Source organism: Diospyros lotus, chromosome 5 (assembly GCF_014633365.1).
Source record: "Diospyros lotus cultivar Yz01 chromosome 5, ASM1463336v1, whole genome shotgun sequence".
In the NCBI taxonomy this organism is placed as follows: Eukaryota; Viridiplantae; Streptophyta; class Magnoliopsida; order Ericales; family Ebenaceae; genus Diospyros; species Diospyros lotus.
In genome coordinates, this window is record NC_068342.1 from 16175130 (window position 1) to 16189618 (window position 14489).

Sequence of the window (14489 nt, forward strand, 5' to 3'; positions counted from 1 at the left end):
AGAATCATAACCTAACCACCCCCCCCCCCCCCCCGGCGGGAACAACCTTACGGTTGCAACCAAGATTTGCAGAATTCAGGCATGGTTGTTTGTATATGCACTGTTATTTTTTGCAAAGTAGGTTATTCCACAATTTGAATATGTGACCCTGTAGTTACAAAAGAGCAATCTATCTACAATTGCTACTAAGATTTACCCTCTTTTTATAAAATGCAATATATCAGAAAATTGAATGGGTGGTACACACCAAATGTGTTTAAAACTAAAGAAAAACACAGTAGGCGTAATTTATTTTCTCTTTCATTTCATCTTTCTACAGTTGCCATGCAAAGAGCAAATTTACCTTTTAATAACTAACAAAATGAAGTAAGATTTTCATTTGGAGAAAATGTTATAGTATAGTAAATGCTAATTTTGAAGGTTTTGTCGGTTGATGAGAATCCTAAAAAAGTAATAGCACAGTCATGTAAGCTGCTTCAGATCTAAATGAACTCCAAAAAAAAAAATGTCAATCTTCATGATCCTTGTATGCTGAAAGGATTTCCAGTAACCTAGAGCTCATCCTTCCTATGCTCATTATCCCCTTTGAGTCTGGTTTCATCAGCTTTGCTTCTCTCCTGTCGGAGCTTCACAACTTCTTCTTCTAAAGGAGGATCTCCTGGTCTTCGGAAAACTTGATCCCCTATTTTAATCTCGTATGCTTCTGGTTGGTTCAATACAAATTCTTTAAGCTGGAGGAAAGTGAAGATGCCAATAATTAGATATGTTTGAAAAATGGAAACTTGCTAATGCAAAAGCTAGAAATGAGAGGTTAACTCAGAAGAAGAGGTTAGCAACTTTAATCTTAGAAAAAAAGACTACAGCTCATGGACGAAGTTTGCAGCAAATTAATTCTGTTGCGGGGAATAAATAAAAATAACATAAAATGACATACAGTTTGAGCGTGAGATTTTACATGTATGATCAACAAAAGAGGATCTGTAAAACTTATAATGGGAGGCAAAAAAGTCGGGGGGCAATGCTTCATACTTGGAAGTCTGAAACATGGCTTATAAACTGATCAAAATGTCAAGAAAATGGGTTTTTGACATTTCCTCAAACCACATGCTGCTTCAATAGAACAGGGAAGGATATGAAGATTCTGGATTCTAGTGTTGGCACTGGGAAAAAAAATGAGTGTTAAGGATAACATTTAAATTGGTCTAATCTTTTGTTTTTTTTCATTTTTTGGTGTGCACAATTCAAGCCATGCCCTGAAACTCAAAATACTTATTCATGTGACTTTGAGAGATATTCATGAGTTGAAGTTAGGATTGCAGACTTGCAGAAGAAGAATGAATACCTCTATAGAGTCTTGGCCTTTTTCCATAGTGAACATAACTGTGTTAAGGTCAAATCCCATAAACTGTGTCTCGATAGATCCAGTTCTTGAAAGTTTTGTCCATTTCATAGCGATTTCAGATACTGTCTCCTGAAAATTTTGAGGGCAAAAAATGACAGATCAGTAACATGTTTCCAGAGCACCCAGACTGACGGTGCTCGCCTGAACAATCCTCAATAATCCTTCTGAAGTACCACTTCCAAGTGGCTATTGCACATGAAATAATATCGGGTTTTCTACATGAATTTGTGCTGTGAGCAAACAAGAATATACCACAGTAACACTCAGGGCGCAAACATCTAAAACAGAGTAAATTGAAGGCACAAAGTTCAACTTCAGATCCTGTTATTAATGTGCTGGAACATAAATCTTCATACCCATCGAAAACTTTCAGCCAAATTAGAAAGCAACAAATGTTGTGCATGTCAATATTCACTGTTTGTGCAAATACAGTCCATTCTTACATCCTAACTTTTTCAAAGTGCCGACCTTTTCAACTATATTTAACCCAATAAACAAAAAAAATTGAAAAGCGGCACAAGTAGGTTACTAAAATCAACAAACTCTAGGCAGCCAAAATTTCACCAGACACAACCAATTTCAAATCCATTGATCTGACCCATTAATTCAGGTGTCTCTTATTCCCCTTTCTTTCTAGCAGATTCAAGACTGAAACACATAAAACTTTCCATAATTTTGGCTTGACATATGTAATAACTAATACTAATACTAATATATGATTACAGTTTATAAGGGTCATTATATTCTCTGTAACCCACAAACTAAAATGCAGCTAAATTAGAATGACCAAGCTCGAACCTCATACGTCAGAAAGAGAAAGCTCTCAAAAACAAAACCCCTTTTCCGGGAAAATTCCAGATTAAAAAAAGAAGCATAAATTACAATAGATAAATGCAGCAACATTGGAAAATGACAAAATCAGCCAAACCCAAGAAATCCCAAATTCACCAGAACCAAACCCAATTGAAATCAAACGATTCAGGAAAAGCATCAAACACAAGATGGAGAAGGGCAAAACAAAATCACCGGAGTTCTGGGAAGGTCGAGGCGGAGCTTGATGAAACCGAAGACCGGGCCGAACTGGCGCTTGAGCATTTCGGCCTGGAGTTGAGGCATTTCCTTGTCGGAGAAGTCGAGGGGAGGCGGGTCGAACTTGGAAGGAGGAGTCGACTTCTTGCCCCATTCTCGCCACGCCTCGTCCTCCTCGTCGTCGACGACGTCGTCTAGGTCGTCGGTTATGTGAACCCTCCTCTTCCCAGCCTCTGCCAAACGGGGGATTCCATTGAAAGGGCCGACCAGATTTGCAGTGAAAATCAGGAGGATTAGGAATTGCAGTGAAGGGGTTTGGTTCTTCATGACTTTACGCAACTCTTCTGGTTTGGTTGAATGTTGGATTGGATATACGTGTATTATTGTGTATTATTATGCTCTGTCATGGGTTATTCTTTGATCTCAATGGAGTAGCAACCCATTGTGTTTCCCCTAAAACGAAATAACACATAGGCACATTTGTTGCAGTTTAATTAAAGAAATTATAACTTTTAGCTTCTTAGATTATAGCTTATAAAACTTAGAATAAGTTGTGAACTTGTTTGCTGCAACTTCTTAAAAGTTGTAGTTAAGTAGTTGTGGTGTTTGATACTATAAGTTGTAAAATAATTTATTTTTGTATAATTGTCCATAATACCCTTAGTAGTTATAGAATGATAATTTAAAAATTAATTAGTGTATATATATAAGTTTCAAGTGTTATAAAAAAATTAATTAAAGTATAGAGAGGGGAAGATAGCGAGAGAGAGGAAGAGATCTGAAAATGGAGATGGTGGTGGAGAAGAAAAACCTATGATTACGTAGACAAGAAGGTAATTCTTTGTTAAAAATAAGGATAAAATTGTCATAAAATTATAATCATTTAAGCAGAAGTTGTAAAAGCTGGGGTACCCTAACTTTGAAAAAGCCAATTTTTACTCCTTCTAAAATCTAGTAAAAGGTATAAGTTAGAATTCTATAAGCTAAAACAAACACATCTCAACTTTTTTGAAGTTAGAAGCTAAAAGTTATAACTTTTAAGTTGCAACAAACAGGCCTATAGTAATATTGTAGGCCTACTGAAAATAGAGGCAAAAAATAAATATAATATAATATAAAATAGAAATAAAAAAGTATCATTTTATAAAAATAATAAAAAATATATAAGAAAAATATGTAAATAAAAAAATATAATGGTTTTTTTAAAATATAATTTTAATATAAAAATTATAAAAAAAGTTATTAAATTAAAAAATATATTAAAATAAATTTAAAAAAAATTAAAAAATTTAAATTAGAGAAGAAAAAAATTACATCTCGAATTGATATTTTTTAATATTATAAAATAATCACATTTTTTTTTAAAAAAATTATAAAAAAGATTTAGAAATATTTTTTAATATTTTAAAAATAAAAACGTTACAAAACGAAGTATTTGAAAAATTTTCATGAATGATTACTATAAGGTCACTGGTGGATTCACGTGGCTCGCTCGTCTATTTAATTTGACGGGTTATTATTATAATAAATAGGTTGTGATGGTCCAATCCAAAAATATAGAATTGTGTTGGATAGGGATCATTTCTGTATGCCCTGACACAACCCATTGGCCCAGCATAGCACGTCCATGGGCTAGCTCCTAGCATAGCCCAACATGGTTCCATTTGACCCGTTTGAAGATTTTTTTTTTTTTAAATTATAAAAATTAAAAGATTTTAATGAATCGAGTATCCTTTTAAATAATTCAAGCTTTGAAGTTAATATTATTCAATATTTATTTATGTAGCCATTACTTATTAGACTATTACACACTAGTCTCGTTTGTAGTATTATAATTAATTATAATAAATTTAAGTTAATATTTTTAAAATTATCATACCAATTTAACAAGTTGGTGAACTTGAGACTACCAGTTTAAATTCAAGTTTTACTAATATCTAGATAGTTTTACGTTATAAAATTTGTACGTGTAACTAAAACAAGCTTAACCAAGAGAGAAGATTAGCTTGTATCAAACAAATCAAATACAATTTTTGTTAACTCTTTTAAATTGAAGGTGATCTTTACTCAATTTACTATCATTTATCTAACAAATAAATAATATATTTTTATATGTCTCAAATTGTATTTCTTGTCGAGGAGGAACACCAAAAAATTAATTCTTGTCAAAATATTTTTTTTTTTCAAAAAAATGAATTCAAAATTAGGATTGGATAAATAAAGGGGAACAAAGAAAAGCCAAATCATAATGACAAAGATTGTCTCCTGCACCAACTTCCCTTTTCATCTTTTGATTTTTAGAGCTCGAGAGAGAGAGAATAACAAGCTCGATTTCTAGAGCTTGTGAGAGAGAGAGAGAGAGAGAGAATAAAGATGTAATCGAAAAATTCTTTAAGATTTTAAAAATATTTCTCATTGTCGGGACATAGGTAAATATCAAGCTATTTAATGATCATATTTCTTTACTAAATGATTGATTACATGAAAAGGATCAAGAAATAAATTTTGCTTTTCAAGACAATGAATCCCTATACCACATCATATAGTAATTAACTATGTTACACGAAAATACCTCATCATACAGAAAACGTTTTTCTGTATTGGAAACGTTTCCGAAACGTTTTCTATTCTCGTTTTGAACCTTATTTATGTCTATTTTTTTAGAAAAATATTCGTTTCTGCATTTCCGTTTTCTCTATCAAAAATGTTTCTCATTTCCGTGCAATATATGTCGTTGAGAAAGAAAACATTTACACAAAGAAGATATAACAAGTACAAAATAAGAGATAAATAAAGAAAGTACCAAGACCTAAGAACTCAAAAGTCAAGTAGCTTCTTTGATTGAGAAGATAAATAAAGAATGTGCATCAACCTACAAGAGAACACCCCAATATGATGAAGAACTTTTCCAAGTAAAAGCTGCACAGCATGAAGTTCCAGGAGGATTTACTCAGTGCCTTGGGAGAGCACATAGACACTCGATCTTTTGTGTTTAAAAGACCTAAGATCAAAAAATACTTTCCAAAATCAAGATAAACATTACCTGTGCTTATGTTTGCCTTTTGTTATATTTCTTTTGTTGTATACTATAAATATTATTTTTTTTTTAAGAAGAGAATGTACATTTATTAAATCTATCAACGTAAACATTAGCATATACTTAGCCTAGATACACTTGTATTTTCTCCCACCCAAATATATCGAAGCTAACATCTCCTACTATTCATAGCCAAAATGTGATACTCGTCAATCTTAACATGGCTCATGGGCGTAAAAATAGTTCTTTGTCCCAATTGATTCAATGCGATTATTTTTCCTTCGACCTCTAAATATTGTTCTAAAGTTAATGATTAAGTTATAATATAATCAGCTTGTTTACAATATTTTTAATCTCTAAATAATTTTATTAATTGATAAAATATTACAAAATATAATATATTTGTGATCAATTAATAAAAATATTTGTAATTAAGAATATAATATATATAATGTATCTTTATTGAAGATACAATTAGTATTAGCCTTTCAATAAAGGAAGATAATGAAAGTGCCAAATGATTTAAGTAACCATTTACGAAGATTCGATTAAGGATAGTAATTTAACTCCGTTTGCTTGGCCAACAAGCATTGATTAAGTTGCAACCTGGAGGGGCAAGGGGTAAGGGGGAGGGATATTAGGCATAGCCAATTAAATTTGTCCAAGAATAAGGTGGGATCACGTTACATATTTTAAATTATATATATATATAATTATTATATATTGATGTGACTTGACAAAAGCTCACTTAAAAAGTAAAAAGTTCGAACACAACCCATAATGGTATTTTAGAGAGATCATGGAAGACTCTAGTCTCCAAGAGATCACAAGAAATCCCATATAAACTTTGGTTTTTTAAAGACTAAAAGATTTTGAGAAGATTAAGTCTCTCAGAAAACTCTCGAACCAAATGCAAATATGATAAGTCTGATATCTAATTTTTTTTTTTGAGAAATTTTATAATGCTAGTTGATTTTGGAATACTAGAAATATTTATCACAAATCTCCTCGTGTTTCTAAATGTCATAATGTTAATTGATTTCGAAATATTAGAGATATTTATCATAAATCTCCACGCATTTCTAGCAATAGATGAGTCCCTATTCTAAAAAAAAAATACGTCACTAATATTGGATCAAGAATTCTGCAACTTTTTTAATCATTCTTAAAAATTTAACGTAAGCATTAAAGTATTTATATAAGAATTGCCATACACTCTCTAATTATTATTATTTTTTTCACAAATTCTAACCTACTTAATGACAATGTTTTCAGTATATAAGTTTATTACTATGTTTGACAACAACATGTTTGAATGCTCAAATTCGCATCTAATCACTTCTTCTATAGACTACTAGTTATCATAATCCAAACCCAATATCACAAATAAATTAAGACCCGAATTAATTAAACTCCAGCCTCATCTTTCAATATTTCAGACCCAATTCTATTAAAGGAGAAATCTGCAACAAATTTAGTTTCTAGACTCTGTTTTTTGGTAAACCCAAACTTAACTTCCAAACAGTGGTGTGGTTGTGAAAATGGTGAAGGGGGAGAGTGGGTATCGAATATTATTAAAGTCTAAATTAGGGTGAGCAAAGCTAAAACGAATTCTTATCTCTGTGTTGTCGTCATTTTCAGACTTTAACTTGAAAGTAACTTTTATTTTTGAATGATGTTTAAAAATAAAGTGTTTTCACCAATCACATGAAATAAAAAATAGAGGTAATTCAAACTCATGCATGATGCCCTCAAAATTATATTTTATTTGCTTGGATCAAACTTTCTCTTCGGTCGGTCTTATCCTCAAATGAATTTGGGTCCCAACTTGAATGACCAGGTCCTTTGAAACTGATGAAAAAAAAATTCATCAGTTTCAGCTTAAATAAAATATATCATCTATTTCAGCTTCGCAAAATATTTAGTGATTGGAGATAGCGACGGCAAACGCTGCTGGAGGAAAAAAAACGAGGGTGGTCTGCCAAATTTAGAGATGATGATGACTTGAGGAAACTGTTGGAGTTAGCCTAATTGAAATCAATTGTGACTAAACTTTATTAAATTACAATGAATGAATGGAGTTTGAGCGCAAAGCCTCCTCGTTTGTCCTTAGTCTTCAGTGCCTCCCTCCTCTTTCCATATATCTGTGTTTGTCTTGAAACATATTTAATTTTTAACATTTATCATAATCAATTAATATATAGTATCATGGGCCCAAACAATTTGAATATACAAATAAGTAGACATAAGGTTTAAAACATCCTAAACTATAATAATAATAATAATAAGTGGGTGGGTTTTAGGGAACTTATCAAATTCCAACACGAGGTCGTGTTGGTTGTCAGCACCTTTTTGGCATTTTTTTTTTGGCTAAGAAGGTCCAAACACATTCGATGGCGTGGGTTTTAGAGAAGTTGCCAAATTTGACCAGGTGAGATGCACTCACTCACTGCTTCGTCCAGTGTACAGTCAATCCACTGTGTTGGTGGTTTTGGCATGCATTCTCTTGGGAGTGCCATTTCCAACACCAACCGCCCTCAAGTCAATGAAATCATCCAAGCAAAATTGCAATTGGCTTCAACTTTGGGGATCCAAATGAAGGAAGGTTCACAAAAGAAAGAGTATGTAATTTATGTCTCTGTCATGAGATGAGTGGTAAACATCTTAGTTGTAAAAACAAACTACAATACTAAAATATCAAGCCTTAGTTTTGTGCATTAAGCTCGATTACGTGAATTACAAAAATAGAATATCATTTTCGTTCTTATATAAATTAATATATATATATTTATATATAATACTAATCCAAGCTCCAATCAAAGGGCTGTTTGTCTTAATTTTTTTTTAACAACTTTTAAGATTTTATGATTATAAGTTATGTAAATCTTGAAAGTTGAATAGCGGTTAACTTAATAACATGTTTGAATAAATGTGATTTAAATTATCATTTATATAGTTATGTGTTTTGTTTGGAAAAACTTATAAGCTATCAAAACTTAAAGAAGAGACGAAAATGGACATATTATTGAATAATATAAATAAAATTTATAAAAATATTAATTTTTAATAAAAATAAATTTTAAATTAATGTGATAAAATGCTTACTATTACATATTAAAAAATTATATATAATTATTAAAAAGTATATTAATACAATATATATGTTAAATATATATATATATATATATACACACGGATGGTAGATGACGTTGATGATGGAGATGTTGATAGAGGAGGTGGTGGATAATGGAGGCACAATTAGGGGATGACGACAATGGAAATAAAAGAAGCAACGATAGAGGCTGGAAGTGATAGTCCATAGGGATAAGGATGGGGATGGGGTTAGAGGCGATGACCGATGATAGGCATTGAAGAGATGGAGGCTTCGACAGTGATGATGACGGTGATAGAGAAGTTGGAGGGAGGTGATGACAGAGGGATGAAGAAGAAGGGGTAGACTTGTAAATACCTTAAATGCTTGAAGTTAAATTTATAATTTGATTGGTCAATGAAGCTTATTTAGAAAAGCTTAGGGGGATCTTATGAATAAGCTACTACAATAGCTTATAAACTCGATACTGTTTGAACTCTTAAATTTTTTTACAAACACGTAACAAATAAGTTATCTATTTTATAAGATCTCCCTCTCTGCCTTCCAGTTCCTATTTAACCACCAGCACCTGTCTCAACAATCCTCTACCCCTCTTTGGATTTGTCAAGTATAAAGACAGGATCCACTAGAAAGTGGCCACAAGAGTCTCAGGGTTCTCCACCACCTTCATCAATGGCTGACTCCCCTCCATCTTTTGCTCACTCAACCATAGATCTGCCCCAGCATCTTCTTTCCACTGGCATCAAGAACGAAGTCTCTCAAGTAATTAATTAATCTCTCCATTTATATTGTATCTCTCTCTATTTTCTTCTATAAGTCTATTCTGATCCACATGTCTGTTTAGTTCATCATCTCTTCATTGTTCTTGTTCCCTTAATTTTCAGTTTTTAGTTCATTTTTCAAAATCGTGATTTGGTGAGTACTCTTCAATTTTCTTCTTGTAAAGGTGGGATCTTGGCTTTTCATTTTCTAGTAGTTGGAGGCATGTTTGTGAAAGGTCTTATCTACTTCACTTTTGTGCATTGTATTCCATGCACCCCACCTTTGTGATTGTTACATCTGGGAAACCCCATTGAACTTGTCGGATGGCTCTTCAAATTCAGGCTCAGATAGAGTTTGGTGTGAGTTCACCCGGTAAGCATAATCTGATAGAAAAAAGTGCGTCGGCAATCTTGTGTTGAGTAGAGATAGGGATGTAGGTCAAAAACTAAATCCCATCAGGATTGTAGTAGGCTACCCCCCAATAAAATTAGATAGAGAGAGTGTCACGGCAAAATAAGCTGAGTCCTCAATGTGTAGCCGACCAGTTATCTGGAGTAAAAGAGGACTGTAAGGGCTTTTAGTTAATATATCCGTGTGAAACTGTATTTTTTATTAAGTGAATGGATTATCCCATTGCTATGGCGCCGTGGACAAAGGTATTGAGGCCAGACAATTTTACCAATTTTTTGTTCTGTGTTTCTCTCGAGTTCTGTACGTATTTGTGAAATCTGATCCTAACAAAAACCTGTTTAAAGAGTGTTAAAATCCAAAATATTTATCAGATTTCAGCTGATCTCATTCATGTTCAACTAAAGTTAGTATGCCTAATGTTTTTGTGATTGGTTCTTATCAATCCGAAACATTCTCAAATTTCAGCTAATTGGAAGGACTCCACTTGTATATCTTAGCAAAGTCACTGAAGACTGTGGAGCCTATATAGCTGCCAAGCAAGAGATGATGCAACCCACTGCAAGCATCAAAGACAGGTGACTTTCAGTTCTTCACTTTCATAGCTCTGCTATAATTGTTCTTTTCGCAGTTATTGAACTCCATGTTGTTCCTTTGATCGCCAGACCAGCATTGGCTATGATCACAGATGCAGAGAAGAAAGGGTTAATCAGCCCTGGAAAGGTTAGTGGAGTTTGTGCTTGGATAATAGAGTTTACCCACTTTCAGTTTGAACAGAACGCATAAACCACTGCGTGGTTAAACTTGACATATGGTCTCTTTTTCCACCTGGAATAAAGTGAAACATAAGAAGACATGTTAAACAAGGACGTGTGCATTTCATGGTACACTAAATTTAGCCAATAATATTATATCATAGTACACTTTAACCTATGTGTTTGTAATGAAAACTATAGGGAATTATGTCCCTTTTTTTCCGTCTACTACACACCCCCACCTAATGAGATTAAGGCGTGGCATTGTTATGTCATCATCTTCCATCAAATCCATATAGTAGTACTTCTCTTTTTCCTTTTTGTTTGTCCAACCCGTAGGATTATTATATAATTATTATCCCTTTATATTTTTCTGTTATTTTGATTCCAAATGGATCCATGATTTGCTTATCTAAGTTGTTTGGCTATGGTTTATCTGCTGTATTAGACTGTGCTGATTGAGCCGACATCAGGAAACATGGGGATTAGCATGGCATTTATGGCAGCCATGAAAGGCTACAAGATGGTTCTGACCATGCCCTCTTCCGCAAGCTTGGAAAGAAGGGTGACCATGAGAGCATTTGGAGCCGATTTAGTCCTCACTGACCCAACCAAAGGGATGGGAGGAGCAGTTAAGAAGGCTTATGAACTTCTGGAATCCACACCAAATGCTTTCATGCTTCAACAATTCTCAAATCCAGCCAATACACAGGCAAGAAAAAATATTTTCTCCAATAAATCAACATGTTCAAGGGATTTGTTGCATTATTTACTTATTTTGGACTAATTCAAGTCCACTGGGAAAAACAGGTGCATTTTGAGACAACTGGTCCTGAGATATGGCAAGACACTAATGGAAAAGTCGACATTTTTGTAATGGGAATTGGAAGTGGTGGCACTGTATCTGGTGTTGGACGATATCTTAAATCACAAAATCCAAATGTTAAGGTGGAATTGGATATGATCTGTCTCATCTGGTTGTATTTTGATGCTTGTTGCACATTCTTAATTTTTTAATAATTGTGCAGATTTATGGAATTGAACCTGAAGAAAGCAATGTCCTTAATGGCGGGAAACCAGGTAAAATAATCATTTCCAGTTAGCTTCTTGTTCTTAAATGTCTTTGCTTGTTGAATGGGTAAAGGATTGAATGAAGCTTAGAATTTTAGAACGGTTTGGAGTTGTAGATTGTTGCAAAACTCTGAATTTTTCTCTTCCTCTACCAATTTGATATTGAAACCAGATCAACCTGAGGCCGCATTGTTTCATTAATCTCTGTGTTGTTCAAGTTTCTATCGTGCACATGTTTTCATTAGAAGAAATTCCGAAAGCTTATATGGTTTTGTACAGGACCTCACGACATAACCGGCAATGGCGCTGGATTCAAACCAGATATATTGGACATGGATGTAATGGAAGAAGTTCTTATGGTGAGCCTTTTGTTCACAGGTTCTGTCGGGCACAGGAGGCATATAGAGGCAAAATTACTAATTTTCTTTTTCTTGTACTAAAAGAACTCTATTGATCCATTTTGATTTTTGCCAACTTATGTTTCAGGTTTCAAGTGAAGAGGCAATAAATATGGCCAGGACTTTGGCATTAAAGGAGGGGCTCATGGTAATGACCAAAATGATTGATTTATTATCGAAGTCCCAAATTCTTTACAGTACCTGTAGAGGTCTTTCTGGCCTGAGGACGCGAAAGAGTTTGCTTTCGTTAACTTGGTGGTTTAACTGGATGAGTGAGCTAGATGCAAAAGTTGTTGCAAATTTAGTTGTTTGACATAACCTCATCTCTGTTAGGAACCTTTTGTTTTTGTGCAGGTGGGAATATCATCGGGGGCTAACACAGTTGCAGCACTTAGACTTGCTAGAAGGCCAGAGAACAAAGGCAAGCTCATTGTGGTATGATCAACATGACTCCCAACTCTATGAATGCATGTTTAAATTATAGAAAGCCTTGGTAGCAAAGATAACTTTGCTCCGTTGTGACCTTGTGGTCACTGATTCAAACTGCGGAAACAAAACAGCCTCTTTGCGAAAAGCCAGAGAAAGGCTGTATACGGGGTTACAGATACAAGGAGCTACAAGTATTAACTAATTTCAGCTTTGCTTCTGTTTAGCAAACTGTTTGATCCTGGGAATGTTTTGTTGTTGCCTTGAATAATGTCAGACTGTTCATCCAAGCTTCGGAGAGAGGTACCTGTCATGTATACTGTTTCAAGAGCTGAGGAAGGAGGCGGAGAACATGCAGCCAGTTGCTGTGGATTAGTGCCTAATACATCAGCAAAATGCTTCTGCACAACCCTTCTAGTTATGTGCTTAATTTGTTGAACCATCAGGAAAGTTCTAGTTACTCCCAAACATGAAAGTGTTTTCATGTGTTTCATATTCAGCTGTAAAAACATTGAAGTCTCAAATATGTAACATTTAAATTTACAGTAGGATAATTTTATTATTTCTATCAATGCTCACCCACAACAAACATGACCTAATGGTGCCAATAAATCAAATTATTGTAATGGCTGCTAAATTAAACAAAACGCGGTGGAACGGCAACCACAACTCAAAAGAACGAATCATGGTTAAGTAGAGGAGATTTGGTTTAGGATTTAGGGTATTTGGGTTGTAACTTGAGTGCACTTTTCCTCCTGTGATTGTGCACTGACCCGAAAGTTCAAGAAGACTCATGGCATGACAAGTTTCAAAGATCTAAAATTTTCTTAGTTGATAAAAGTATTTATTTTTGTGATATTTATGATTTATATATAGAATAACTAACAAATGGTATCTAAGCCATGGTTTTAGAAACTTGTGTATTTTTTACATAAATTTGTTTAATTTATGTATTTGCATATATCAACTTATACGTAAAATAAAGAATGATTAGAATCTCGTCGTTTTGGAATCGCTGGAAAGTTCAATGGCGATTGAAGATGGAATACAACGGATTGAAGGTGGTGGGAGTTGGCTGACGTTGAATAGTCGATCATCACATCTGGGTTTTCCATGGCCATGGGCTATCTGTGCATCTCCACGGCTGTGTTGCGATTATTTGAAGCGTTGCCTTCCGCCATCGTCTTCACCGCGTCGTCTCTGGCATGAAAGAATGGGTGATTGGAAGCTATGCAAGGTCATTGACAACCGAGGCATTGTGTGTTGAGTCGTTCTACAGGATCTGACGGGACTACCGAGCGGCTCATAGAAAAGAGACAAAAAGACAATTTTGCCCCCGCCCGCTTTGAAAATTTGCAAAACGGGCCACTACTCCCCTGCTGCTCTCGTCTCCCCTGCCATGGACGCTGTCGTCGCCTCGCCGCTGCGCCTCGCTGCCCTTATCTCGCCTCTCTACCATCGCCACCTCGCATTGCCTTGCTGATAATCACTGCATCGATTGTCAGCGAGGTGACTACAGCGAGGCACGACGGTGAGGCGACGACAACGACCATGGCAGGGGAGACAAGAGCAGCAGGGGTGGGGCAAATCCATGGGAAGGGAAGGAGAAAGCAGGGCATAGGGCCAAAATCGTCTTTTTGCCCCCTTCCGGTAACCCGGTCGGTAAGCCCGTCGGGCTTTCTATAATTTTTCTTGCAGGTTTGCCTCACTGTTGTCGGCCTTGACTGATTGCTTTCACGGTCATGACTAATCGCTTGCCATCATCGTGTGGTCGTGGGTTTTTCTTCTTCTTTGCGCTCGTTGCCAACTGCCATGCCTTGATGTGTTCGCCATGGTCGTGGACCTCCGTCTTCTGCCATGGCGTCATCGTAACATCTCGATAATTTGGGGTCTGTATTTGAAGTTAATTACGATCAATTGAGATTTTGTAAAATTGAAAATTTCAGTAGATAATATTAAATTTATTATATTTTTTTGAATAGGAATTAAATTACCGTTAAGTATTTATAGGTAATAAAGAAAAATATTAATATAATAATTGATGCATTGTATGGGATATATTTAAAAAAGTAATAATAATAAAATAAGA

General features: G+C 34.7%; 2 protein-coding genes across 4 annotated transcripts in view; one reads left to right on the forward strand and one right to left on the reverse strand.

Annotated features, from left to right (window-relative positions):
- Positions 1–238: 238 nt before the first annotated feature.
- On the reverse strand, positions 239–2813 carry LOC127801632 (uncharacterized). Its single transcript, XM_052336917.1, has 3 exons — positions 2429–2813; positions 1343–1471; positions 239–731 (listed from the first exon to the last, which is right to left on the reverse strand). Exons 1-3 carry the CDS (start codon positions 2756–2758, stop codon positions 552–554), a joined length of 639 nt encoding a protein of 212 aa, XP_052192877.1. The 5' UTR covers positions 2759–2813; the 3' UTR covers positions 239–551.
- Positions 2814–9129: 6316 nt separating this feature from the next.
- The window catches only part of LOC127801630 (bifunctional L-3-cyanoalanine synthase/cysteine synthase 1, mitochondrial-like), a 59880-nt gene continuing 54520 nt past the window's right edge, over positions 9130–14489 (forward strand). Inside the window, exons 1-10 of one of the 3 annotated variants that reach the window (XM_052336912.1) lie at positions 9130–9342; positions 10219–10328; positions 10416–10473; positions 10954–11217; positions 11316–11453; positions 11534–11585; positions 11856–11983; positions 12063–12122; positions 12329–12409; positions 12678–12972. In XM_052336912.1, coding sequence (XP_052192872.1) covers positions 9253–9342; positions 10219–10328; positions 10416–10473; positions 10954–11217; positions 11316–11453; positions 11534–11585; positions 11856–11983; positions 12063–12122; positions 12329–12409; positions 12678–12776 — 1080 coding nt within the window. In that variant the 5' untranslated portion in view covers positions 9130–9252 and the 3' untranslated portion in view covers positions 12777–12972. Of the gene's footprint in view, positions 9343–10218; positions 10329–10415; positions 10474–10953; positions 11218–11315; positions 11454–11533; positions 11586–11855; positions 11984–12062; positions 12123–12328; positions 12410–12677; positions 12973–14489 lie in introns of those variants that run through there. The other 2 variants (XM_052336915.1, XM_052336913.1) reach the window with 2 other exon arrangements.

What these genes read in the sequence shown, in the direction of transcription:
- LOC127801632 (XM_052336917.1), bottom strand. Translation starts at nt 2,758, where the DNA reads ATGAAGAACCAAACCCCTTCACTGCAATTCCTAATCCTCCTGATTTTC. An exon ending in TCGACCTTCCCAGAACTCCG is followed by an intron (nt 1,472 to 2,428) that starts GTGATTTTGTTT and finishes CAAAATTTTCAG; the next exon opens with GAGACAGTATCTGAAATCGC. An exon ending in AAGGCCAAGACTCTATAGAG is followed by an intron (nt 732 to 1,342) that starts GTATTCATTCTT and finishes ACTTTCCTCCAG; the next exon opens with CTTAAAGAATTTGTATTGAA.